At 44.0% G+C, this 26,805-nt stretch overlaps 1 protein-coding gene across 12 annotated transcripts in view; it reads right to left on the reverse strand.

Annotated features, from left to right (window-relative positions):
* YEATS2 (YEATS domain containing 2) overlaps positions 1-26,805 on the reverse strand; it is a 799,337-nt gene that overhangs the window by 683,207 nt on the left and 89,325 nt on the right. For all 12 annotated transcript variants that reach the window (XR_003858765.1, XM_029617009.1, XM_029617017.1 and 9 more), the window contains one exon: positions 4,965-5,201. Coding sequence is in view for 11 of the 12 variants with exons in the window: in XM_029617009.1 (XP_029472869.1) it covers positions 4,965-5,201 (237 nt within the window). In the remaining variant the exon portion in view is untranslated. The remainder of the gene's footprint in view (positions 1-4,964; positions 5,202-26,805) is intronic.

Below are 26,805 nucleotides of genomic sequence, written 5' to 3' on the forward strand. Positions count from 1 at the left end.
TAATGATGCATTAGAATTAGGGCATCCCAACAGAAAAGTAGTCCAAGTACCTGTAAATAAAAACTCACCTGAGATAAAAAATTACAACTTATCCCTATCAATTAAAAAGCAGAATGAAAATACAAACGAAAACCAAACTTTGAAATGTTTGTAAGCTAATGCCAGAAGTCTAAGTAGTAATATGGGTGAATTAGAATCTATAGCAGTGAATGATGACAGACTTAATTGGCATCTCAGAGACATGGTGGAATGAGGACAACCAATGGAACAGTGCTATTCTGGGGTACAAATTATATCGCAATGACAGAGAGGAGCACCCGGGAGGCGGTGTGGCGCTTTATGTCCGGGATGGCATAGAGTCCAACAGGATAAACATCCTGCATGAGACTAAATGAACAACTGAATCTTTAGGGGTAAAAATCCCTTGTGAGTCAGGAAGACTATAGTGATAGGAGTATACTACCATCCACCTGGTCAAGATGGTGAGACGGACAGTGAAATGCTAAGAGAAATTAGGGAAGCTAACCAAATTGGTAGTGCAGTAATAATGGGAGACTTCAATTACCCCAATATTGACTGGGTAAATGTATCATCAGTACATGCTAGAGATATAAAGTTCCTGGATGGATTAAATGACATTTTTATGGAGCAATTGGTTCAGGAACTGACAAGAGAGGGAGCAATTTTAGATCTAATTCTCAGTGGAGCACAGGATTTGGTGAGAGGGGTAACGGTGGTGCGACCGCTTGGCAATAGTGATCATATGATAAAATTTGAATTAATGACTGGAAGGGGGACAGTAAGCAAATCCATGGCTCTCATGCTAAACTTTCAAAAGGGAAACTTTGAGAAAAGTAGAAAAAAAAACCGAAAGGAGCAGCTACAAAGGTAAAAAGTGTGCAAGAGTCATGGTCATTGTTAAAAAATACCATCCAAGAAGCACAGTCCAGATGTATTCCACACATTAAGAAAGGTGGAAAGAAGGCAAAACTATTACCGGCATGGTTAAAAGGGGAGGTGAAAGAAGATATTTTAGTCAAAAGATCTTCATTCAAAAATTGGAAGAAGGATCCAACAGAAGAAAATAGGATAATACATTTAACTTGCCAATGCTTATGCAAGACATTGATAAGACAGGCTAAGAGAGAATTTGAAAAGAATTTGGCCGTAGAGGCAAAAACTCACAATAAAAACTTTTTAAAATATATCTGAAGCAGAAAGCCTGTGAGTGAGTCAGTTGGACCGTTAGATGATCGAGGGGTTAAAGGGGCACTTAGAGAAGATAAGGCCATCGCGGAAAGATTAAATGATTTCTTTGCTTCGATGTTTACTGAAGAGGATGCTGGGGAGGTACCCGTACTGGAGAAAGTTTTCATGGGTAATGATTCAGATGGACTGAACCAAATCATGGTGAACCTAGAAGATGTCGTAGGCCTGACTGACAAACTCAAGAGTAGTAAATCACCTGGACCGGATGGTATCCACCCCAGAGTTCTGAAGGAACTAAAAAATGAAATTTCAGACCTTTTAGTAAAAATTTGTAACCTATCATTAAAATCATCCATTGTACCTGAAGACTGGACGGTGGCTAATGTAACCCCAATATTTAAAAAAGGGCTCTACGGGCGATCTGGGAAACTACAGACTGGTTAGCCTGTCTTCAGTGCCAGGAAAAATAATGGAAATTGTTCTAAATATCAAAATCACAGAACATATAGAAAGACATGGTTTAATGGGACAAAGTCAGCATGGCTTTACCCAAGGCAAGTCTTGCCTCACAAATCTGCTTCACTTTTTTGAAGGAATTAATAAACATGTGGATAAAGGTGAACCGGTAGATGTAGTATACTTGGATTTTCAGGAGGCGTTCGATAAAGTTCCTCATGAGAGCCTTCTAGGAAAAGTAAAAAGTCATGGAACAGGTGGAGATGTCCTTTCGTGGATTACAAACTGTCTAAAAGACAGGAAACAGAGTGGGCAGTGGAGTGTCTCAGGGATCTTTATTGGGACCCTTACTTTTCAATATATTTATAAATGATCTGGAAAGAAATAGGACGAATGAGGTAATCAAATTTGTAGATGATACAAAATTGTTCAGAGTAGTTAAATCACAAGCAGATTGCGATAAATTGCAAGACCACCTTGTGAGGCTGGAAAATTGAGCATTGAAATGGCAGATGAAATTTAATGTGGATAAGTGCAAGGTGATGCATATAGGGAAAAATAACCCATGCTATAGTAGATGCTACCACCCAAGAAAGATCTAGGCGTCATAGTGGATAAGACATTGAAATCGTCAGTTCAGTGTGCTGCGGCAGTCAAAAAAGCAAACAGAATGTTGGGAATTATTATTAGAAAGGGAATGGTGAATAAAACGGAAAATGTCTATCGCTCCATACTGTGTACAATTCTGGTCACCGCATCTCAAAAAAAGATATAAGATATAGTTGCGATGGAGAAGGTACAGAGAAGGGCGACCAAAATGATAAGGGGAATGGAACAGCTCCCCTATGAGGAAAGACTAAAGAGGTTAGGACTTTTCAGCTTGGAGAAGTGACGGCTGAGGAGGATATGATAGAGATGTTTAAAATCATGAGAGGTCTAGAACAGGTAGATGTGAATCGGTTATTTACTCTTTCAGATAATAGAAAGACTAGGAGGCACTCCATGAAGTTAGCATGTGGCACATTTAAAACTAATCAGAGAAAGTTCTTTTTCACTCAACGCACAATTAAACTCTGGAATTTGTTGCCAGAGGATGTGGTTAGTGCAGTTAGTATAGCTGTGTTTAAAAAAGGATTGGATAAGTTCTTGGAGGAGAAGTCCATTATCTGCTGTTAATAAAGTTGAATTAGAAAATAGCCACTGCTATTACTAGCAACAGTAACATGGGATAGACTTCGTTTTTGGGTACTTGCCAGGTTTTTATGGCCTGGATTGGCCACTGCTGGAAACAGGATGCTGGGCTTGATGGACCCTTAGTCTGACCCAGTATGGCATGTTCTTATGTTCGAAACCTTGACATAAGTTTTCCATGTTGGGGCTCCATCTGATGATGTCACCCATGTGTGAGAACTGCGATTCTGCTTGTCCCCAGAAAAAGGCAGAATACAAAGTAGGGTTAAAAAAAAATAGTAATAATCCCCACGTGGTTGTAAACGAAGGCTCAAAGTGCCATAGACCAGAGTTTGGTTCAAATGAGCAGAAAAAAACTGCCGAGCTAAAAAAAAATAATATAAAAGTTATAGAATTTGTAAAGCCAACTGGCTATATATCTTTGTTTGTGCTCTATGCTTTGTTTTGGTATTTTTTTAGCTTAAAAACCTCCCAGCATACTTCTGATTTACAGAGCACCCAAAACTTCTAAAGTAGCAGAAAGCAAAATACTGTAAATACAAATGAAAATTGGAAACCTTAAAGTTGTACATGTTTAAAATGAAAAATTCCTCCTATACAGACTGAGCGAGCAGTCTTGGACTCTCCACCTTGAGTGTACATATTTCACCCTGAGAACATCAGAGTTCCAATAGGATAGTTAAAGCCACATCCAATATAAGTTTAACAATCCCAAACTCTTCCCCCACCTTCATCCAACGAAAAAGATCCTTAACAAAAACCACATAAATTTTGGTTACAATTTTTCCTGACCCTTTATCACCATGGCAACAAAATGTGCTAGTATTTCATCTACACTGCACTATAGTTTAATAAGTTTACCTCACAGCTAACTTAATTAGTAATACATAGAGCATGTGAATTTTACCTGTGAGTAAGTAACTTACAGGTATACATGGTCAAGGCCTACATCACTAAGCAATTGAAAGTTTTTTTTATGACAATGTAACCGAACCTTTTGGCACCTGTTAGAATGTAGTATAGTACAAATTCACCTACTTTAATTTATGTGCCTGCTTGTAAACTGTTGTGATTATATATAACTGAACGACGGTATAGAAAAGATTTTAAATAAATACATAAATAAATATAGTAAGTTCTTTTTTAACTGGGTTTAGTTTATGACTATCGTTTTCTAGTCCTTTGAATTTTTATTAACATCATAATTATTGACGTGTTTTATTTTTGTTTTATAATGCTTTTAGGAATTTGATGGCTGGCTCTTAGATTTTTGTTTTAATTGATCTTTCTTTTTAAATTATAATGTGATATTTAGTATGCTTTGTTCAAATCTGTATTTTTATTGACTTAATACTATTTTATTATTTTACAGATTATTATTTTATTTCTATCATTGTTTGTAAACCGTTGTGACGGCTTGTTCCATATGACGGTACAGAAAATGTGTTAAATAAAATAAAAAATAGTCCGAGACAATAAATGGCAGCTCACATGTTATTAAAATTTAATAAGGTTCAGCTTTCCTTCAAAAGACTCATTACCCATTCCTCCTTTCTCCTGCTGTATGGTTTTCTTTGCATTGGAATGCAATCTCTCTCTGCATGGCACTATCTCCCTTCCTTCAAACCTATATAATTTATCAATTGGGCAGGAAAATGCAGAAGTAACAGTATTCTGATACAAAGAAAGATGGATCTGAGTCACCTCTAAATCTAACTCCTGGTAGACATTCAGTACTAGGCGTTACTGGCAGACTAAGATGTGGGTATTTGGGGTGAGTGATTTTAGCATGGGAGTGTAAAATTTTGCCTGTATAAGTTCAGTTTCAATTTTCACTGTACTGTTTTAGCCACTTACTTTACAAAAAGAGCTTGACTGCTCTAATGCCAGATTAACAATGCTTCTAGTCAGCTATCTCATCCTTTTCCCTGCTTCTGGGAATTCTGTGTCACCCATTCCCGGTGTCCAGAGAAGCTGGAATAATGTGAGATTTATGCACTACTCTGATTCAGGGTACTCTAAAGGGATGTATATTCGGAAACATACAACTGATCTCAGCCCTTTGCCCACCTGCTTTACAAAATACATTCATCTTTGCTTTTATTTACCTGTCTAGCATTGCTGCCCGATTCCATGCTGCTAGACATTCTCTCATACATATCCAGGCTGCAGGTGTCTTTGTCAGTAAGGAAGTCATTGTGCTGAGATAATGAATCCGTTTCAGAATAGTTAACAGACGGCGTTTCTGACCTCTGGTTAATTGGAGATGAAGATCTAGATGGTGACTCCAGAAATTTCTTGATTGAAGGATGGTTGAAAACTAGAGCATCACATGACTTGGAACCCTACCAGAAAGTAATAATCAGACATGTTAATGAAAAATATAATGGTTATATTTAATCCAGTTTAAGAAATTTAATACAGCTTAATGCTTAGTCTTATTTTCTTGTGATAAGATATATATTAAAGAAAGGAAAATTGGTTCTTACCTGCTAATTTTTGTTCCTGTAATACCACAGATCAGTCCAGACCAGTGGGTTATGCACTCCTACCAGCAGATGGAGTTAGAGAGCAAAGCTTCGAGGAACTGGTTTCCCAAGTGTGCCACCTGCAGCTCATCAGTATTTATCGATACCCAAAGCAAAGTATAATTGACAAAAAAAAAATCTATTCCCAAAACAAGGGCGAACAGGAAAAAAAACTCCCTCAAGGGTCAGAAACAAACGACCCCAATACCTGAAAATCAGGTTTGAACCACGGTTCATAACAAAAACCAAAATATAGAATCATTCTGATAGATTCCCTATGTACAGCAGCTAACCATTAGGTAAAATCAGTCTTTCGGCAGTAGCACCCGGGCAGGATCCTGGACTGATCTGTGGTATTACAGGAACAAAAATTAGCAGGTATTTATTTATTTAAAAGTTTTTATATACCGCACAATAAGGCATATGTATGCCCGTCTAGGCGTTCTAGGTAAGAACCAATTTTCCTTTCCTGTACATACCCAGATCAGTACAGACCAGTGGGATGTACCAAAGCCACATTACACTGGGCAGGAACCCGAAAGACGTGCTCACAAGACGCTCTCCCCAAAAAAATGCTTGGTCCGGATCCCTGACATCCAGACAATAATGCCTTGTGAACGTAAGCAGGGAAGACCAGACTGCGGCTCTACAAATCTCCTCAGATGACAACTGACACGCCGCTCAAGAAGCCACTTGCGTCCTCCTGAAGTGAGCTTTCAAACCAGTCGGGACAGGGCGACCCTTCCCGATGTGGGCCAAGCAAATTGTATCCTTCAGCCAGTGAGCCAAGGATGCCTTAGATGCCTTTTCACCCTTCTTCGGACTCCAAAGAGCACAAAAAGGTGATCTGATTTTTGAAAAGAGTTAGTGACCTTCAAATACCAAAGGAGAACCCGGCGGACATCTAACAGATGAAGATCTCTTCCCATAGTGGGGTCACAAGCCCAATCACTGCCATCCTCTTGGAGGGGGAGTGGCACGGTGATCTCACAAATTTGTCTGGAGGGATGCTGGGGAAGTCCAGGTAGTATCCCTCCCAAATGATGGCTAGGACCCACTTGTTCGACGTTATCTCGACCCATCTTTGGTAGAAGAAGGTAAGTCTGCCCCCTATGGCTTCTTCCTGTGGATGGGTCTGTTGATTTTCATTGTGGGGTGCGGCTGGGGCCTATACCTTAGCCTGCTCCCCTCTTGTTGCAATTGTTCTGAAAGGACTGGCGAAGTGCTTGGTAGTATGTGTTCTTGTATGGTCTGAAGTGCTGGGTTCCTCTGCCCTTGGCTCTTCTGGGGGAGGAGCGCTGATTTCTCTTGTTCCTGTCCTCCGGTAACCGAGGCACTGGAGATTTGCCCCATTTGTTGGCTAACTTCTCCAGTTCACTTCCAAACAGGAGGGATCCTTCCAAGGGCATTCTCATGAGTTTCGTCTTGGAGGTCGCATCAACTGACCAATTTAGGAGCCATAGTTGCCTTCTGGCTGCCACTATGGAGAAGATGCCCCTGGCTGAGGTGCGCACCTGGTCAGAGGTCGCATCCGTGAGGAAGGATATCGCCGGTTCTAATGTTTCGGCGGAGGTGGTTGCATCTCTGGAAAGAAGCAAGCAGGAACGTGTCACCACAGCGCAGCAGGAAGCGATCTGCAGGGTCATTGCTGCAACATCAAATGACTGTTTAAGGATGGATTCCTGACGTCTGTCCTGGGCATCCTTGAGTGCAGCTCCTCCTTTGACTGGATGGTCGTGCTCTTTGAGATAGCACAGACCATGGCATCCACTTTTGGGAACTGTAGGAGTTCTTTGGCCGTGGGTTCTAGGGGATATAGAGCTTCTAGGGCCCATCCTCCTTTGAAGCTGGCCTCTGGGGCATCCCATTCCAGGTCAATCAGTTGTTGTACGGCCTGCAGGACTGGGAAATAGCATGAGGCCTGACGGAGACAGACTAAAACTGTGTTCGTCTTTGGCTCCGCTGTGGTACTTGCGCCCCTGAATGGCCAGTGTCTTCTGGGTCAGAGACATGAAAGCTGGTAACTCGTCTTTGGAGAAGAATCACATCATGGTTCGGTATGGTTCCATCCCTGGGGGGGGGGGGAGGGGGGCGGGGGATTTCCCCTTCCTCCAGGGAGTCAGATTCTTCCCCCGAGGTCTCTGTCTCCCCCAAGGACAGGAATTTACCTGGATGGGGCACATCTGGGTAGATGCGAGAGACGCTTGGAAGGTCTTCTGCTTCTGGTGGAGTTTGGGTCTGTGTCACAGGTGGTACCAATTGTGCCTGGACAAAGGTTTGCAGTCCTTTGAAGAATTCCACCCAGGAAAAGGTCCCTGAGTCCATATTGAATCCAGTGGAGACCCCCGAGGTGCCGAGTCAGAGATGCAGAGGTTCAGAGTACTGTCATTGGTGGATCCGGATCCCTCTACTGGCTGTGGGGGGGCCTTGCTTAAGTTCCCCCTGAGCCTCTTTGCACTGCCAGCATAGGGCGAAGGCCACTTCAGGTTGCGCAGCTCTCAGGTGGCAAGCTGGGCAGAGGGCTTGTCCCTTGGCTTTCTTGGCCGGCAGTGCCATGCTTTGTGCGCGTGGAGTGGCTCAAAAAAGGGAAAAAAAAACTAGTCTGTGGGCGTAGGTGCGCGCGCCAGGGGGCTTAGTCGTGCGCTCTGGGTGCACGTGCAGGCTAAAGCTTTGTGCGCCTGGGCGACATGTGCGTGCCGCTGTGCGCACGGCCCTATTTATGCGCTCAGGCCGTTTATGCGTACCACTATGCGCCTGGCACCATTGTGCGCACAAGTCGGTTGTGTGCCCGGTTAGCCACTGTGTGCACGGCTCAGTTGTATGGAAAATACAGCGATCAAGGGGGGGGGAAATGCGGGCAAGATGGCGACCCTCTCCCGGAGGGTCTCCACAAGTGTGGGCCCTTGCACCGGATCGGAGTCTAGCCCGGACAGGCTGCTGAACCCGATTTCACAGACATCGGAGGGACGATCTGTGCAGCAATCCGAGCCTCAGAGACCAGACACTTCTACCTTACCTGTTCTCGGCATTTCCCGGTTTTGTGCCAGGCGGTCTCCGGCTGGGGGGGGGGGGGGGGGGGGGGGGGGGAGGGGAAGAGGGAACTATCTTCACCACCGCGCTCTGTATTGCACCCGCTGCCTCTAAGCCACCCAAGGGGCTAAGTCCACGCCGGGAGCCGGCTACTGGACTGAGGCTTACCTCTGAGGGATCTTGGAAATCACCTCAGGAATTCTCGACCGAGGGAGGGACCCTTAACTATCACCGCAGGAGAGCGGGGCTCGTCTTGTAGAGGTAAGATTTCTTTCTTCTTTGGTCTGCAATTTTCTAACACTGTGCAAGTGTGTGTAGTGTCCTTATCTGCTTAGGAGATGGAGAAATACTGAAGAGCTAAGCTTCCTGTACAGGTATATGTAGGCTGAAGTCAGCTTGAAATCTGACTCAGTCTCCCATCTGTTATCAGGAGTACACTATACCCATTGGTCCCGAGTCCATTTGCTACACGCTAGGAAATTTGGAGTTTCTGTATGCATTGGGTTTCTTCTTTCTTTTCAGATACCACGTCAATCTCTTTCATCAGAGCTTTATCCTTATGTGATGCAGATAAGACTTTTTTTACTTGTGTCACTTGAGAGAGCGAGTGTTTCCACATCAATGGTCTTAGTCTACCAGAGCCCACAGTAATCCTGTTTGTTTTTGGGTTTCTTGTCTCCCTGTGTAATTCGGGGGGGGGGGGGGGGGTGCAATTATGTAGCATGGGTGTCTGTGGGTCACAGGACTTATCCTTCCTCAGCCCACTGTAAACTTCTTTTTCTTGAGTTTTGTTTCTTCTGCGGTAATGAGGAATTAATTTCGGAATAATGTGAAGTGGATGAAACTTTCTTTATTGCAGCCAATTCAGCTTTAGTTTTAGCCAGCTCCTTTTTGATGGAAGAGAGTTCTGAACAAATAGGGCAAGCCTTAAGTTTCCATATGATTTCTCTCAATATAAAGGCTCCATAAGATAGTCCTCATTTTGGTAAATTTGATGGATAACACCTGAGGAATTACCAAATTTCCAATTTATATTGTTGACAGTTACGTATTCAGGCAGACTATATCAGAAACCCAACCCCAGTGGTGGGTGGGTAGGTAAACAGTTAACCCTTGGTCAGGGTTGCTCTCAGGACCCTGTATCTGCAATTGAGTTTGAACAGACCCTCCCCCAGATTGGCTTACTAAGTTAAACCTTTTACTTAGCTGGACACAAGAAGCTTTAGTGCTTCCTGTCTCCTGGATCAGCACAGCCTACAAAGGATCTGATTGACTCCTACTGGCAATATGAGTCGGCAGCCCCCAAGCTAGTTACAGCAAGACTCTTTCTGGAATGTTTGACTTTTGCTTTAAATGAACCCCACAGTAAATGTATGCCCCAATATTAATATCTAGACAATGATTTTTAATGACAGCTATCTCCAAATAGAGATATTTTAGTGACGAGCGAGATTTTAGTGACAGGATTATCTGATTAGATCAAGAGGTTTTTCTTTTTGTCTTGAATCTTAATTAACCCACAGCAAATTAATATACAATGTCAATATCTAGAAACAGAGAGAGAGAGATTATAATGAAAGCAAAGACACAATATATTCTATCACAGAAGCTCTCTAAAATAAGTATAAATTAATTTAATAAACGGTTATTCCTTAGCTGGTTAGCTGGACGCTTGAACAGAGGGCTTAAACTAGAGGGCAACTGGAAGAATAGTGCCCTCTGCTTTTAAAAGTGTGATAACCAGTACTCATGCAGCAGTACCCTGTCTTTTGGCACACACATGCACCTCATCGCAGTACTTGTTGGAAGAATCCCATAGCACAGCAGGGAACAAACACCACCTGTTAACAGCTAGCAGCTGCACACTGCCAAAAAGGAATCCAAGAGTGTGCAATGGCACCCTCCTCGCTAGTGTCCCATCACACCCTAAGATGCAAAACAGATGAGGAAGCTGATACTTTGGCATGACTATGGCAGGTCCAGTTAATCTCTGGTAATGCTCTGTACGGCACAGACAGAGAGAAGGCCGTCTGTCAGCACCCAAAGGAGTAGACTACCCCCGCCGTACTTGACCGCACATGATAAGAACATAAAAAATTGCCATGCTGTGTCAGACCAAGGGTCCATCAAGCCCACAATCCTGTTTCCAACAGAGGCCAAACCAGGCCACAAGAACCTAGCAATTACCCAAACACTAAGAAGATCCCATTCTACTGTTGCAATTAATAGCAGTGGATATCCCCTAAGTAAACTTGATTAATAGCAGTTAATGGACTTCTCCTCCAAGAACTTATCCAAACCTTTTTTGAACCCAGCTACACTAACCACATCCTCTGGCAACAAATTCCAGAGCTTTATTGTATGTTGAGTGAAAAAGAATTTTCTCCGATTGGTCTTAAATGTGCTACTTGCTAATTTCATGGAATGCTCCCTAGTCTTATTATTCGAAAGTGTAAATAACAGATTCACATCTACTCGTTTAAGACCTCTCATGATCTTAAAAGACCTCTATCATATCCCCCCTCAGCCACCTCTTCTCCAAGCTGAACAGCCATAACCTCTTCAGGCTTTCCTCATAGGGGAGCTGTGCCATCCCCTTTACATTTTGGTTGCCCTTCTCTGTACCTTCTCCATCGCAACTATATCTTTTTTGAGATGTGACGACCAGAATTGTACACAGTATTCAAGGTGCGGTCTCACCATGGAGCGATATAGAGGCTTTATGACATTTTCCGCTTTAACCATTCCCTTCCTAATAATTCCTAACATTGTTTGCTTTTTTGACTGCTGCAGCACAGTGAGCTGACAATTTTAAAGTCCGCACTGCCCGACAACATTGCACATCAGCAACATGAAACTATAGTCCATCCCAAGAACAATGACATTTCTACAACCTCTCAAAATTCTAAGAGATTTATAACTAGCCTAAAGAGCATAGTAAACTGCATATTAACTATTTGTCCAGCCTGTTTCACTAACTGACCTGCTGGACTCATCCCACCTACTTCCTACCCAATTACCTCACCTTCTAACCCCACCCTAATTGTGTCTGCACATGTTATACCAACTAACCACAACTTATCATGAATGTATAAACTGATTAGACGAATATACACTGTAATTTACCTTCTGTAAACCTTTCCGATGGTGAAACCGAATGATGGTATACAAAACATGACAAATAAATAAATTATCCACTATGATGCCTAGATCTTTCTCCTGGGTGGTACTCCTAATATAGAACCTAACATCATATAACTACAGCAAGGGTTATTTTTCCCTATATGTAACACCCTGCACTTGTCTACATTTAATTTCACCTGCCATTTGGATACCCAATTTTCCAGTCTTGCAAGGTCCTCCTATAATGTATCACAATCCGCTTGTGATTTAACTACCCTGAATAATTTTGTATCATCCGCAAATTTGATAACCTCACTCATCATATTACTTTCCAGATCATATATATCTATACATATTAGGGATGTGAATTGGGTGATCGATCGTCTTAACGATCGATTTTGGCTGGGGGGGAGAGAAATCTGATAGTCACAGTTTTTGTTTTTTTTAAATTGTAAAAAATCATAAATCGGGGAGGGCGGGAAAACCGGCACCCTAAAACCCACCCCGACCCTTTAAAATAAATCCCCCACCCTCCCGAAGCCCCCCAAAATGTTTTAAATTACCTGGGGTCCAGTGGGGGGGTCCCGGCGCGATCTCCCGCTCTCGGGCCACGGCTACGTTAAAAGAAGTGGCGCCGGTGGCCCTTTGCCCTTACCATATGACAGGGCAAAGGTAGCGCCGGCGCCATTTTGGTTCCTGTCACCCGGCGCTACCTTTGCCCTGTCATATGGTAAGGGCAAAGGGCCACCAGCGCCATTTCTTTTAACGCAGCCGTGGCCCAAGAGCGGGAGATCGCGCCAGGACCCCCCCCCCCCCAACTGGACCCCAGGTAATTTAAAACATTTTGGGGGGCTTCGGGAGGGTGGGGGATTTATTTTAAAAGGTCGGGGTGGGTTTTAGGGTGCCGGTTTTCCCGCCCTGCCCCCTCCCCCGATTTACGATTTTTTGACGATAAATCGGGGGAATTACTATTGTATCGCGGCTCTAACGATTCTTGACGATTTAAAATATATCTGACGATTGTTTTAAATTGTCAAAAAACGATTCACATCCCTAATATATATATCTATATATTGAATAGCACCGGTCCAAGTACAGATCCCCGAGGCACTCCACTATTTACCCTATTCCACTGAGAAAATTGACCATTTAATCCCTACTCTGTTTCCTGTCTTTTAACCAGTTTGTAATCCACACAAGGACATCACCTCCTACCCCATGACTTTTTAGTTTTCTTAGAAGCCTCTCATGAGAGACTTTGTCAAACGCCTTCTGAAAATCCAAATACACTACGTCTACTGGTTCACCTTTAACCACATTTATTAACCCCTTCAAAAAAATGAAGCAGATTTGTTAGGCAAGACTTCCCTTGGGTAAATCCATGTTGACTGCGTTCCAGTAAACCATGTCTTTCTATCTGCTCTACAATTTTGACCTTGAGAATAGTTTCCACTATTTTTCCCGGCACTGAAGTCAGGCTCACTGGTCTATAGTTACCCGGATCACCCCTGGAGCCTTTTTTAAATATTGGGGTTACATTGGCCACCCTCCAGCCTTCAAGTACAATGGATGACTTTAATGATAGGTTACAAATTTTAACTAATAGATCAGAAATTTCATTTTTGAGTTCCTTCAGTACCCTAGGATGCATACCATCCGGTCCAGGTGATTTGCTACTCTAGTTTGTCAATCTGGCCTACTACATCTTCCAGGTTCACAGTGATTTCGTTCAGTTCATCTGACTCATCACCCTGAAAACCATCTCCTAATATCCTCATCAGTAAACACGGAAGCAAATAATTTAGTCTTTCTGCAATGGGCTCTTCCCTAAGAGCCCCTTTAACCCCTCGGTCAACTAATGGTCCAACCAACTCCCTCACAGGTTTCTTGCTTCAGATATATTTTAAAAAGTTTTTATTATGAGTTTTTGCCTCTATGGCCAACTTCATTTCAAATTCTCTCTTCGCCTGTCTTATCAATGTTTTACACTTAACTTGACAATGCTTATGCTTTCTCCTATTTTTTTTCAGATGGATTCTTCTTCCAATTTTTGAAGGATTTTTTTTGGCTAAAATAGCCTCTTTCACCTCACCTTTTAACCATGACGGTAATCGTTTTGCCTTCCTTCCACCTTTCTTAATGTGCGGAATACATATGGACTGCGCCTCTAGGATTGTATTTTAAACAATGTCCATGCCTGTTGAACATTTAACATTTGCAGCTGCACCTTTCAGTTTTTTTTCTATTTTCCTCATTTTATCAAAGTTTCCCTTTTGAAAGTTTAGTGTTAGAGCTGCAGACTTAGTTATTGCCCCCTTTCCAGTTATTAGTTTAAATTTGATCATGTTATGATCACTGTTGCCAAGTGGCCCCCACCACCGTTACCTCTCTCACCAAATCCTGCGTGCCACAAAGAATTAAATCTAAAATAGCTCCCTCTCTTGCTGGTTCCTGAACCAATTGTCTATGAAGCAGTCATTTATTACATCCAGGAACTTTGTCTCTAGCAAGTCCTGATGTTACATTTACCTTCAATATTGGGGTAATTGAAATCTCCCATTATTATTGCACTGCCAAATTGGTTAGCTTCCCTGATTTCTCTTAGCATTTCATCATCTGACCATTTTGTCCAGGTGGACGGTAGTATACCCCTATCACTATACTCTTACCCAACACACATGGGATTTCTACCCATATAGATTCTACTGAGAATTTAGTCTCTTGTGTGATCTTTATCCTGTTGGACTCTATACCCTCCCGGACGTAAAGTGCCACAGCCCCACCAAGTTGACCCTATCACTGCAATATAATTTGTACCCTAATATAGCACTGTCCCATTGGTTAGCCTTCTTCCACCAAACCTCTGTGATGCCAATTATGTCAATCTCATCATTTGCTGCTATACACTAACTGTCCCATCTTACTTCTTAGACTTCTGGCATTGGCATACAGACATTTCAAAGTGTGTTTTTTGTTTGTTTTAACAACCTGCTTTTCAGTTGTTAGGGATAATTCAGAAATCATTAGCTTCAGTTATTTTTTACATATAGGCACATGGACTATGTTTACTTTTATTGGAACCTCTCTGTTGGGGTGCCCTAACTCTCCTGTTTCATTAGTATCCTTCAAGGATACATTTCTCTGAACCATGTACTGCTGAGTGACTGTCGGCTTTCCCCTTTGTTCTAGTTTAAAAGCTGCATTATCTCCTTTTTGAAAGTTAGTGCCAGCAGCTTGGTTCCACTCTGGTTAAGGTGGAGCCCATCCTTTCAGAAAAGTCTCCCCCTTCCCCAACAGTTTCCCCAGTTCCTTACAAAACTGAATCCCTCTTCCCTGCACCATCGTCTAATCTACTCATTGAAACTCTGGAGCTCTGCTTGCCTCTGGGGACCTGCACATGGAACAGGAAGCATTTCAGAGAATGCCACCCTGGAGGTTCTGGATTTCAGCTTCCTATCTAAAATCCTAAATTTGGCTTCCAGACCCTCTCTCCCACATTTTCCTATGTCGTTGGTGCCCACAGGTACCACGACAGCCAGCTCCTCCCCAGCACTGTCTATAATCCTATCTAGGTGAGGCATAAGGTCTGCCACCTTCACACCAGGCAGGCAAATTACCAGGCGGTCTTCACGTCCACCAGCCACCCTATCATCTACATTTCTAATAATTGAATCACCAACTATGATGGCCAGCCTAACCCTTCCCTCCTGGGCAGTAGCCCTGGGAGACTTGTCCTCAGTGCGAGAGGACAATACATCACCTGGAGAGCAGGTTCTTGCTACAGGATCACTTCCTGCTACACCAGGGTAATGTTCTCCTATTGGGAGACCTTTCTGATCCAAGGCAGCACTGGGGCTGCCAAACTGGATTTGAGACTTGGCTACTATTTCCCTGAAGGTCTCATCAATGTACTTCTGTCTGCCTCAGCTCCTCCAAGGCTGCTACTTAGGCCTCCAGAGATCGGATTCGTTCCCCGAGAGCCAGGAGCTCTTTGCACGACTGCACACTTACAATCTCTCACCGGCTGGTAAAAAATCATACACGTGACACTCAATGCAAAAGACTGGAAATCCCCCCTCTTGCTGCTGGACTGCTGCCTTCATCTTAGTTTTATTAAGTTCCTAGTTATTTTAGGATAGTAAGGGAGTTGGAATGAGAGTAATTTAAATTTACAGGTGAAATTACTAATCAGCTAGTGTCCTACAATGGGGATGATTAAACTTTCAATAAGGGCTGGTGCAATAGTATGATTTAGATAAGACCCTGATTGATTTTTAATGAGAAAGTGTCTTGTGCCTAAAAATCAAGGGTTGAGTAGGTGGGAAAGACACACTAGAATTAACTATCTCTGGCTTGCTTGCTTATGATGCACTCCACTGTTGCACTAACTCCTAATGGAGTCAGCATGCATAGTATGATGGCATCCCCAGTTCCACTGGAGTTCTTACTATGGCCGTCCCTGGTGGTGGGCAGCGTTGCCCTATTGTACCTGACAACAGTTCAAGAGACTGATTGCAGCTTTGAATTGGAGTCATGAATGGTTTACCACCCTTTCTGTCACATAATGGCAGAAGGGAAACCATTGGTGCTCTACAGTGGTACCCTGCAACATCCAACCATGTCCACAGGTGCCCACAGTGGCAATGGAGCTGCCAGTGACAATAGCGCCCTTGGTGCTCACAAGCCATGGATTGCATCTATGGCACAGACAGAGCTTGACCATGCCACAAACACCTGGCATGCTAGACTGCATACAGCACCACTGATGGTGCCCCAAGCATCTGCAGACAAAGACAGCTGGACGGCACCCATTGTGTACACGGCACCCAAGGTGTCAATGGCTCGTAAACACCGCAGCCTGAAAATGTCCGAGGCCCTGCAGCATAGACATGCTGCAGCGGTGCCCAAAAGAACTCATGATGGCCACCATCGACCGTTCCTCTTAGCTCAGCTATGCACCTGAGGGCATCGATGCTACAGGCTCGATGGCATCCATGCCAGTGCCAATGGCAGATGCTAGCCTCGACAGCAAATCCAGCACTTGGCAGCACCAATAGTGCTTAAAGCTCCACGGGACCTCCAATGCCCCATGATCCCAGCGTCTTTGGTGCTGTACGGCGGCTCTGGGCACCCAACAGCCTTATGCCATCAATGGCACACTTCGATGACCCTTCTGGAGACTGCAAATGGGACTCATTGGCACACACAAGGTTTGAAAGCCTTGAAGGCACCAGGCCATGATAGACCTTGGATGCCTCGATGGTCCAGGGTGCATCAAGTGGATAGTGACCCTGGCACTTGACAGTGCCACAGCCCCAGGTTCAAAGCAGTTGTTGGCCAAGGGCTTCCATGACGTTTGACGGCCTTGACTGCAATCAGGTGCTCAATGGCATCCCAGTGCCCCCTGGCAGCAATGGTGCTCAACATAGTCAAGAACAGCCATGAATGGCAATGCTGGCAAACACACCCAATGGCCTCCATGGTAGCCCTGAACTTAGATAGCATCGAGAGCGGCTCTGATCATGGAATTTTATGGAAGTCCTGGGCCCTGACACTTGAGGTCGGTGCTGCTATTCTGCTGCATCAAGGCCCATGGCACTCAAACTCTCAGGTTGGTGCCAATCCTCCAGCTTGATGGCGTCTATGGCACCCGCCTATGCCTGCAGCATGGAAGGGCTCCCACCCCTGCCAGGCAATCAACAGCATGCATATCATGGTGCTCTGTGGCCCTTATGGTGTGAGGGCGGTCCACACCTCGATGGCATCAAAGGTGACCATGGCGTTAGATGCCCTCAACAGTCCTGACAGACCCGTCAGACCATTGGTGTGCTGGCATGGGCAAGTTACAGGGCATGGCACTGAAGGTGCAGTAGCAACGCTGTTTGCCCAGTTCTTGCTCACCCTCTCTCACAAGGAGACTGCACTGCTAGCATTGGCAAATAGAGGGGATGCTACATAGTCCAGAGCTCTTACTCGTGGAGAGTAGGTCCCTAGAATGTGGGGATGATTAGCTCTCCCCCCAACAGGAATGGTATGGTCCTCGATCCAGTCACTGTCCACGCCTCCATCAATGTCGATCAGTGAAACATGGAACTCCTTCCCAGGTAGAACTCGAGCAAGCCAGCAGGCTCAGCAGCTTACACGGATCACTCATGGACTCATTCCATCAGTCCTGTCAGCACCAGACAAAGGCATAAAAACAGACAGAGCAAGGAGAGGAATACAGAAACTAAACTGCAGATGCAGTATCTATTTATTAAGGAATAAAATTACTCTACCAGGCTGCACAGCAACTAAGGCCCACCATGCAGCTGGCAGAAAGTATGAAAGAGAAAATAAAAAACAAAGTCATGTAAGGAAATGAAAAAGAAAAACAAATTGCAGCTCCAGAAAAAAAAAATCACAATAAAACTGGGAAAAGAGCAAAGTTGAATATCATGACCACACTGCTCCCGCGACCACATGGCTCCATGGAAAAAATGAAAAGAGACTGAGGGACTCTACTTAGGGGGCAGGATAACAGCTACAGCTCTAGAATCTGAGATCAAAGTTTGGGCCAGGCTCCATCCCATGCTGTGACCCATTTGTGACGACTTCGATCCTGCTTAGCCTCAGAGAAAGTTAGGACATATATTTCTCCAACCAGACTAGTACATTTATTTCCATCAGAATTTTTTTTTAACACTGATTGTACCTTGAAATTGAAAGCAGAGACATTGTATGTTATTTCTATATATTGCTTTTGTGCTTTGATCTGATATTTTGCTTTTGCTTCATTGAAAGCTGCCATGAGCATTGGAATAGTGCAGGTTATAAATTTGTAAAATAAAATAAGAATACAAGTCCTCCACTGCAGAAGGTCTCTGACTTGGAATTTGACCTTAGTTTTAGCTTTGGAAGAAAATATAAGATACAGCACAAATTCCTATAAATGGATTTCAATTACCTAGATATTAAATGGGAAGCAGATATTTTACACAGTAAAGAGAGAATTTATCAATTATACAGGAGATATCTGCAATATTCCATCCACAAGGGAGAAAATACTAGATTTGATATAGGGGAATCAATAAGGTGAATTTAAGTATATATCATCATAACAGTTTACATTCACCTTATTTGACTCCCCTTCAAATTAGATAATTATGATGAGTCTTTGGACCGGTGCTAACTTTTTTCATTGCGATATTCCTTTTGGCTAAGAATTTAGTAGGATGTGATTAGGGATTGTTGTGCTCAGTTTCAGAATCAGTGTTATTTTGTATTTATATTATGTTGGACAGATAATTATTTTTGTTGCGTCGCTGATTCAGTGATTATGTATGGTCTAATTGTACCCTGCTATAACCATTGTATATGTGTTTTTATTTAAAAAATGTATAGCTTGCAAACAACCCAAACACATTATGAATGTCAGAACAGTGACCACAATATTACTACTTTTGACAAAACATCTGAACAAAAAAAAAAGGCAATCTTTATTCAGAAAAACTAGTGTTAGAAATTATCACAAGAACTACACTTCTAAGGAAAGAATAAGACATTTATATCTACCTACTCATCTTAATCATTAGCATCTATCAACTGGCTATCAATACAATTCCTTTAGAGAGGGCAATTCAGAAAAGAAAAGTGATAGGTATTTAAAAAGAGATGTGACAAGGTTGTTAAGTACATTAAGGAGGCAATATTCAAACCTGCCCACACCCGTGGGATTTGCATCAGTTTGCAAAGAGAACGTGTGTGTGTGCACACTGCATTTGAAAAACTGCCCCAGGAAAAAGTACCAGCAGATATTTGCACCAGATTTTTGCATGCAAAATGACCACAGACACTTAAAAATAATCTATGCATCATTTCCCTCATTTCACCTAAACATGCCCTAGGTCCGCCAACTTTTTTCCCCAAGTAAAAAAAAAATTTAAAAAAAAAAGTACATGCACACTTTTAGCAGGGTAAGGGATGGGCCATTTTCACACAATTTACCCAGGTAAACTGGTAATTACCTAGATAAATGGCTTCCAAAAATTTCCCTCCTTGAGAATTAAGGGCTAGCCTGGTTGCTCAATGACAGAGCTGGGGATGCTGCAGACATGGGATTCACAGGCCCACAGGAGGAAGTTCATCACACAATGGCAACATTTGGTAGGTAGGTTTAAGGCTTATGATTACAGAGCTCTGATACATTGCCCCTGGCCAAGGACTGCAGTTGGGAGGGGATATAAAATAGGGGTGAAAAACCCACGCATCTGAATGAAGGCTCATAGACCCCAGCCCTTTGTGATTGAAGTTGGAATCCTAAATGTGCATGAGGAAAGGAAAATTGGTTCTTACCTGCTAATTTTCGTTCCTGTAGTACCATGGATCAGTCCAGACCCTGGGTTATGTCACCATTCCAGCAGAGGGAGGCAGAGAAAACATTCTAATGAGTCTGACGTATACCCTGAGCACCACCTGCAGTCAATCAGTATTGACCAGTATCAAAGCAGAAATTTAACTACTAACATATTAACTATCTAAACAGGAGAACGAATTTCCAACTCACAAATCCTAAATGGAAGCAGAATCCCCCCCAAAAAATCTTGGGAATAAACAAGAAAATATTAAGAAAAATAGACAGCATGAAAAGGCGGTTTAATCACCCAAACAGTGAACGAGCGGACTTTCCGAAAAGATAAACATAATACACAGACATAAAGGGTGGGCATCTGGACTGATCCATGGTACTACAGGAACGAAAATTAGCAGGCAAGAACCAATTTTCCTTTCCCTGTACGTACCTGGATCAGTCCAGACCCTGGGATGTACCAGAGCTGATTCAATTAGGGTGGGACCCAGAGAGTCCCGCTCGGAGAACACTCTCTCCGAAGGCTGCCGAACTTGGAGCGTGAATATTCAAGCAGTAATGACGAGCAAAAGTATGCAACGACTTCCAAGTCGCTGCTTTACAAATCTGAGGAGAAACTGACATTCTGCCCAAGAGGTAGCCTGTGACCTAGTAGAATGAGCTCTCAACCCTTCAGGAAGGTCACGACGAGCTAGAAGATAAGGTGAACGAATTGTCTCTTTTAATCAACGAGCAATCGTAGCCTTTGAAACCTTATGACTTTTGCAAGGGCCACTCCACAAGACAATCGCAAATTGTTTGTACCTTCAAGATAACACAACAGAGCTCGTCGTACATCCAATTTTTTTAAGATCCCTAGAGGAAGGATCCAAACGATCTAAACACGGAAAAGCCGGAAGCTCTATGGACTGATTTAAATGGAAAGAAGATACTACCTTAGGTAAAAAAGATGGTACAGCCCGTAATGAAATTCCTGTATCAGAAATTCTAAGAAAAGGCTCTCTGCAAGACAAGGCCTGCAACTGAAATTCTACGAGCTGAAGAAATGGCCACAAGAAACACCACCTTCAATGTGAGATCCTTCAAAGTCGCATGATTAAGGGGTTCAAAGGGAGCCGAACACAGAGCCCTAAGAACCAAATTCAAACTCCAAGCAGGACAAGGATTCCGAAATGGAGGACGTAGATGTTGCGCACCTTTGAGAAAACGCGCTACATCCGGATGCGCAGCCAAGGATAATCCCTGAACCTTACCACGAAAACATCCAAGTGCTGCCACTTGTACCCGCAAGGAACTACAGGACAAACCCTTGGCTAATCCATCTTGTAAAAAAGATAAAATATTGGATACAGAAGAGTGAACTGGATCTACTTGATGCTCATTACACCAAGATTCAAAAACCTTCCACACCCTTGCATAAGCCAAAGATGTAGAAGGTTTTCTAGAACGCAATAAAGTAGTCACTACAGCATCTGAATAACCTTTATTCTTTAACCGACACCTCTCAAAAGCCATGCCGCTAGAGAGAAGCGTTCGACCTCTTCCAAACAAACCGGACCCTGAGGCAGAAGGCATGGAAGATCTCGAAATCGAAGGGGATTATCCAGTGCTAGTCTGACCAGGTCTGCGAACCACAGATGGCGTGGCCACTCCGGAGCCACTAAGACAATGTCGACTTGTTGAACTTCTATCCGACGCAGAACCTTGCCGATCAGAGGCCAGGGAGGGAACGCGTAGAGAAGAACATCCCTTGGCCAAGGAAGTACCAGAGCATCTACTCCTCCTGCTCTTCTTTCCCTCCTGCGGCTGAAGAACCGAGGGGCTCTGGCATTCTGAAATGAGGCCATGAGATCCATTACCGGAGTGGACCATCTGTTGCATATCATTTGATAGGCTTCCTCGCACAGTTCCCACTTGCCTGGGTCGAGATGATGCCGACTGAGAAAGTCGGATTGAATGTTGTCCACCCCGGCAACGTGTGAGGCTGCGATGCTGAGCAGATGTTGCTCCGCCCAGGCGATCAGCTGTTGTGCTTCCTGAGCTACCAGGAAGCTTCGGGTTCCTCCCTGACGGTTGATGTACGCTACCGTGGTCGCATTGCTGGAAAGAACCCGTACAGACTTCCCACAAAGGAGAGGTTGAAGAGCGATTAAGGCTAAACGAACCGTTCTGGTCTCTAAAAGATTGATAGACCACTGCGCTTCCTCTTCGGACCACTGACCCTGAACAGATGTATTCTGACATACCGCTCCCCAGCCTGGCGTCGGTAGTGACCACAGTCCATTCTGGAATCTCTAGCGGTACACGTCGTTGCAGATTCGCTGTCTGTAACCACCAATCTAGGCTGGAACGAGCCGTCTCTGTAAGAAGAAAGGGAAGGTGGTATAGTTCCAAAACCGGATTCCAGCATGAAAGCAATGCAGACTGAAGTGGTCTCATGTGCGCAAAGGCCCAGGGAACCAACTCGAGTAGAGGTCATTGAACCTAAAACTATCAAGTAATCCCACACACAAGGAATAGGAATAGACTGTAAGGAGCCGACGGACGAGAACAAAATCTTCTGTTAGACTGAAAACGAGAGTGAGATGAAAAAGAGCTTCTAGGTCTAGGACGGTCCTCTGGCAATTTGTGAATCTTATTTTCCCCTAGGGACAAAATTAAATCTTCCAATTCCTTACCAAATAATTTTCCCTTAAAGGGTAAAGCCCCTAATTGAGCTTTGGAGGATGCATCTGCGGACCAATTCCTCAACCACAGAAGTCTGCGAGCCGATACAGAAGCAACAATAGAGCGAGCCGAGGTCCTAATGAGATCATATAAAGCATCTGCACTATAAGCAACTGTAGCTTCCAATCTACCAGCCTGAGCAATTTCCTCTTCAGAGAGGGAAGAATTGTTTTGGAAAGCCTGGACCCATCTTAGTCCAGCTCGCAAAGCCAAGCTACTACACATGGCCACCCCACACCAAGAGCAGAAACCTCAAAATTTGCTTAAGCTGAACCTCCAACTTACGATCTTGGAGATCTTTAAGAGCCGTAGCCCCAGTTACTGGAATAGTTGTTTTCTTAGTGATGGCTGAAACAGCAGCATCCACCTTAGGAAATTTTCAAATTTCCAAAGCTTCCTCAGGTAATGGATACAATTTTTCCTTGGCTTGCACTACCTTAAGCCCCAAACTCAGGAGTATCCCACTCCTGGTATATAAGGTCAGTGAGAGAAAGATGAAAAGGAAATGATGTCGTGGGACCTTTAAGGCCAAGCAACATTGGGTCAACGCCACCCATCCTAGAATCCTTCTCTAAAGCCTCGAGACCCAATTCCAGTAAAATTGCTGGAATTAAGGGACTAAGTTCCTCTCTTCTAAACAGGCGGACTACTTTGGGGTCATCCCCATCTGCAACAGGAGGGTCTGAACTAATACTCAAAGCAGAGTCTTCATTTAAATCCCCCTCCAGCAAGGACTTGTCCAGGATAGGTAAAGAGCCATGCTCAGAATCATCTGAAGAAGAAAAAATTGTCTGATCCGGACGAAGGGGACGCTTCGGAGCTGACCCCACTCCCAAATCCATGGAGCTAGCCCTTTTAGAGGAATGTGGCTTTAACCTCTATTCAGATGAGACTCTTATTGTCTCTTATGAAATTTCTTAGATTTGTAAGCTTTGCGAAGAAAACTAAGAAAATCCCCTGAAAAGGCAGAAGAGGAAGAAGAATCTGAAATCTCCTCCAGGCTTTCAGCCGAGAAATATGGCCCTGTTTCGCACGGCTTGTTCCCCAGAGGGACCACCGGCTGCAGTGAAAGCGGAGGCGGGTCAGAAGCACCCTGAATAGCTTGTTGTGTCGCCACCCTCAGTTCCAGCACTGCAGCAAAATGAGTCTGGGGCAGGAGGGCAGCTGGGCCAAGGTTTTGGGGCCGCGCAAAGTGGCCGAGTCCCTTTTGTTATCCGCAAACTTTATGAGCCTTCCCCCCCCCCCCCGGGGAGATAGGATGACCAGAGACTCTCCCTGGAGAGACGCACACGCATCTCCACAAGCGCGGCAGGCCGCGCCTCGCAGCATTATAAATAAAAAACGGCACAAAATACAAAGCATGAAAAACTAAAAAACTAAAAAACCCCGGCAAAAAACAAAGGCACGGGCCCACCGAACACCAAAAGGTAAGTAAACAATGAGTCAGCTGTGAAGAATTATTTTTATTTTTTACCCGACCGAAATGCCGTGGGCTCCAGGAGCTGCTCCAAGTTGGGTGGGTGAGCCGGGCCCCCCGGTATCACCCCTGCCAGGAGTGGTTGCTGGGTTCAAAACCTCCCCAACTCCAGCAGCCTCAAAAACCAGGAGGGATAGTCCTCCCAGGACGCAGTGAAACGGCTGTAAAGAAAAATTATTTTTTTTTTAAATAACTTAAATGAAAAGAACAGGCTCTCTTCAAAAGAAAAAGAAAGTCTGCAAAAAATTAACTCCTAAACTACCTGACTAAAAAATAACAAACTACCACAGACTGCAGGGGTTAGGAACATCCACCTCTGCTGGAAGACAGAGAAATACTGATTGACTGCAGGTGGTGCTCCAGGGTATACGTCAGAGTCATTAGAATGTTTTCTCTGCCTCCCTCTGCTGGACTGGTGACATAACCCAGGGTCTGGACTGATCCAGGTACATACAGGGAAAGCATGTTTGCTTACCATAAACTATGTTTACCACAGATGGCAGGATGGATTAGTCAAGACATGTGGGCGACATCATCCAGTAGCACATTTCTCCAAGCTAATACAGCTTTGGGCTCTACTGAGCATGTGCAGGAATTCCCACATGGGCACTGCCTCGTAAGCCACCTCAGTCGATATTAGTTAATCCTAAGTAATTGACTTTCTAGGGAAGTGGGTGGAGATTTCACATACCTAATTCATCCTGCTATCTATGGAAAACACCATTTATGGTAAGAAAACTTGCTTTTAATGTCAATAAGCAGGATGAATTAGTCATCACATGTGGAGTCCCAAGCTGAGGGTTTGCAACAGAGTGTTTGAGTAAGGAACCTGGACCCCACCATGGAAAACTGGACTACTGCAAGAACAGACTACATAAAACTGCTTATCTGAATTTACTGGCAGACCTCAAAAGATTGTAGTGGGACAAAAAGCATGTACTAATGACTACATTGCAGCTTTGCAGATGTCTGAGAGGTGAGTGATGGAAGATGCCATGGCTCTAACTTGAGTTTTAAGAGAAGCTGTGATTTGTAGGCCTGTGACTACATAGCAGTGCTGAATGCAATCCACTTGGACAAAGTATGTTTGGTTACTGGAACACGAAGTCTGTTAGGATCATAGCATACGACGAGCTGCAAAGATCCGCAATGTGGCAGCGTTCTTTTCTTGTAAGAAGCTAAGGCCCCTTTGCAATTCAAATTATGAAGGGCCTTCTCCCCTTTCATGTGTATGCAGCCTGGGGAAGGAGGTCAGTAATAGAATGGAATAATTGATATGAAAAGCAGATATGACTTTTGGAAGAAATTTGGGTGAGTGTAGACTACCAATTTGGGAGATTTCAATTACCCCAGTATTGACTGGGTAAATGTCACATCAGGACATGCTATAGCCAAAGTTCCTGGATGGAAGAAATGCCTGCTTCATGGAGCAATTGGCTCAGGCACCAACGAGAGAGGCAGCTATTTTAGATTTAATTCTTAGTAGAACACAGGATTTGATGAGAGAGGTAACAGTGGTGGGGCCACTTGGCAATTGTTGGTGTTTGAGGTAGTTACGGGTGGATCCTTAGGCCCGTGGCAGATGACCACGCCCCCAGAGGAAGATCCTGAGAAGGACCACTGATTAAGCTCAGAGTAGGGAGACAGACACACACTAGTTATTTTATTAAACAGTATACTGAACCACCAGAGGTGGGAGTAGTGAGCTGGAAGTACCCAGCAGGGTTGTAGTCCCTCAAGTACTGGAACAGCAATCCTGGATAACTGAGCTGTAGAGAAACTGAAAATAGTGACTAGGCAAGGTATGCAGAATTCAGGAACAGAGCCTTGATGGTAACACTCACACAATAGTCTCTAGAAGTAGTCCAGGTGTTGGAATAGGTTAGGCACTCGAGGAGCAAGTACCTAGTTCCAGGGAAAGCTCAGAGAGAGAAGATAACTCACTAGTGGAGTAGGCAGCGATGACTTCCAGGTAGAAAGAGGAGTCCACAACCAGTCCGGGAACATGAGCCTGAGGAGCAAGTGCCGGTTCCTGACTGTGACCTGAAAAACAAAGAGAAAGCAAGGACCCCAAGGAGCATGTACCCCTGGGTAAGTCCGAGGAGGCAGAGCAGCTTAGGTAGAATAACCCGAGTACCAAACCTTTGCTAACTCGATTAGTTAGCGATTTCTAAGACCTTATATATCCGGTACTGCTGACATCATCGAGGGGACGCCCCTGAGTTTCACGTCAATGCTGGCATATCAGTCGGGGCCGCGCCGCACGCACACCCTTAGGCCCTTGTGAATCATGGCAGATCACAGCATCGAGCCGCTCCAGGGACACCGGAGGAAAATGGTAGTGAGACGCCACGGTGGCCAACCTTCCACTTGAGCAAAAGGGAGTTGCCAAAGAGATGAGGGCAGAGTGGAGATGTCGAGTAGTGACGGTCACAACAGCAATAGTGATCATAACATGATCAAAATTTGAAGTAATGACTAGAAGAGAGGCAATATGTAAATCTAAAGCTCTAACACTAAATTTTGAAAAGGGAAACTGTTAAAATGAGGAAAATATAAAAAACCTGAAAGGTGCAGCTGCCAAGGTTAAAAGTATACAACAGGTGTGGACATTATTTTTATGTAATCTTAGAAGGGCAATCCAGATGGATTCCATGCATTAAGAAAGGTAGAATGAAGGCAAAACAGTTACCGGTGGGGTTAAAAGGTGAGGTGAA

This window comes from Rhinatrema bivittatum, chromosome 9 (genome assembly GCF_901001135.1).
Source record: "Rhinatrema bivittatum chromosome 9, aRhiBiv1.1, whole genome shotgun sequence".
NCBI classification, from domain to species: domain Eukaryota; kingdom Metazoa; phylum Chordata; class Amphibia; order Gymnophiona; family Rhinatrematidae; genus Rhinatrema; species Rhinatrema bivittatum.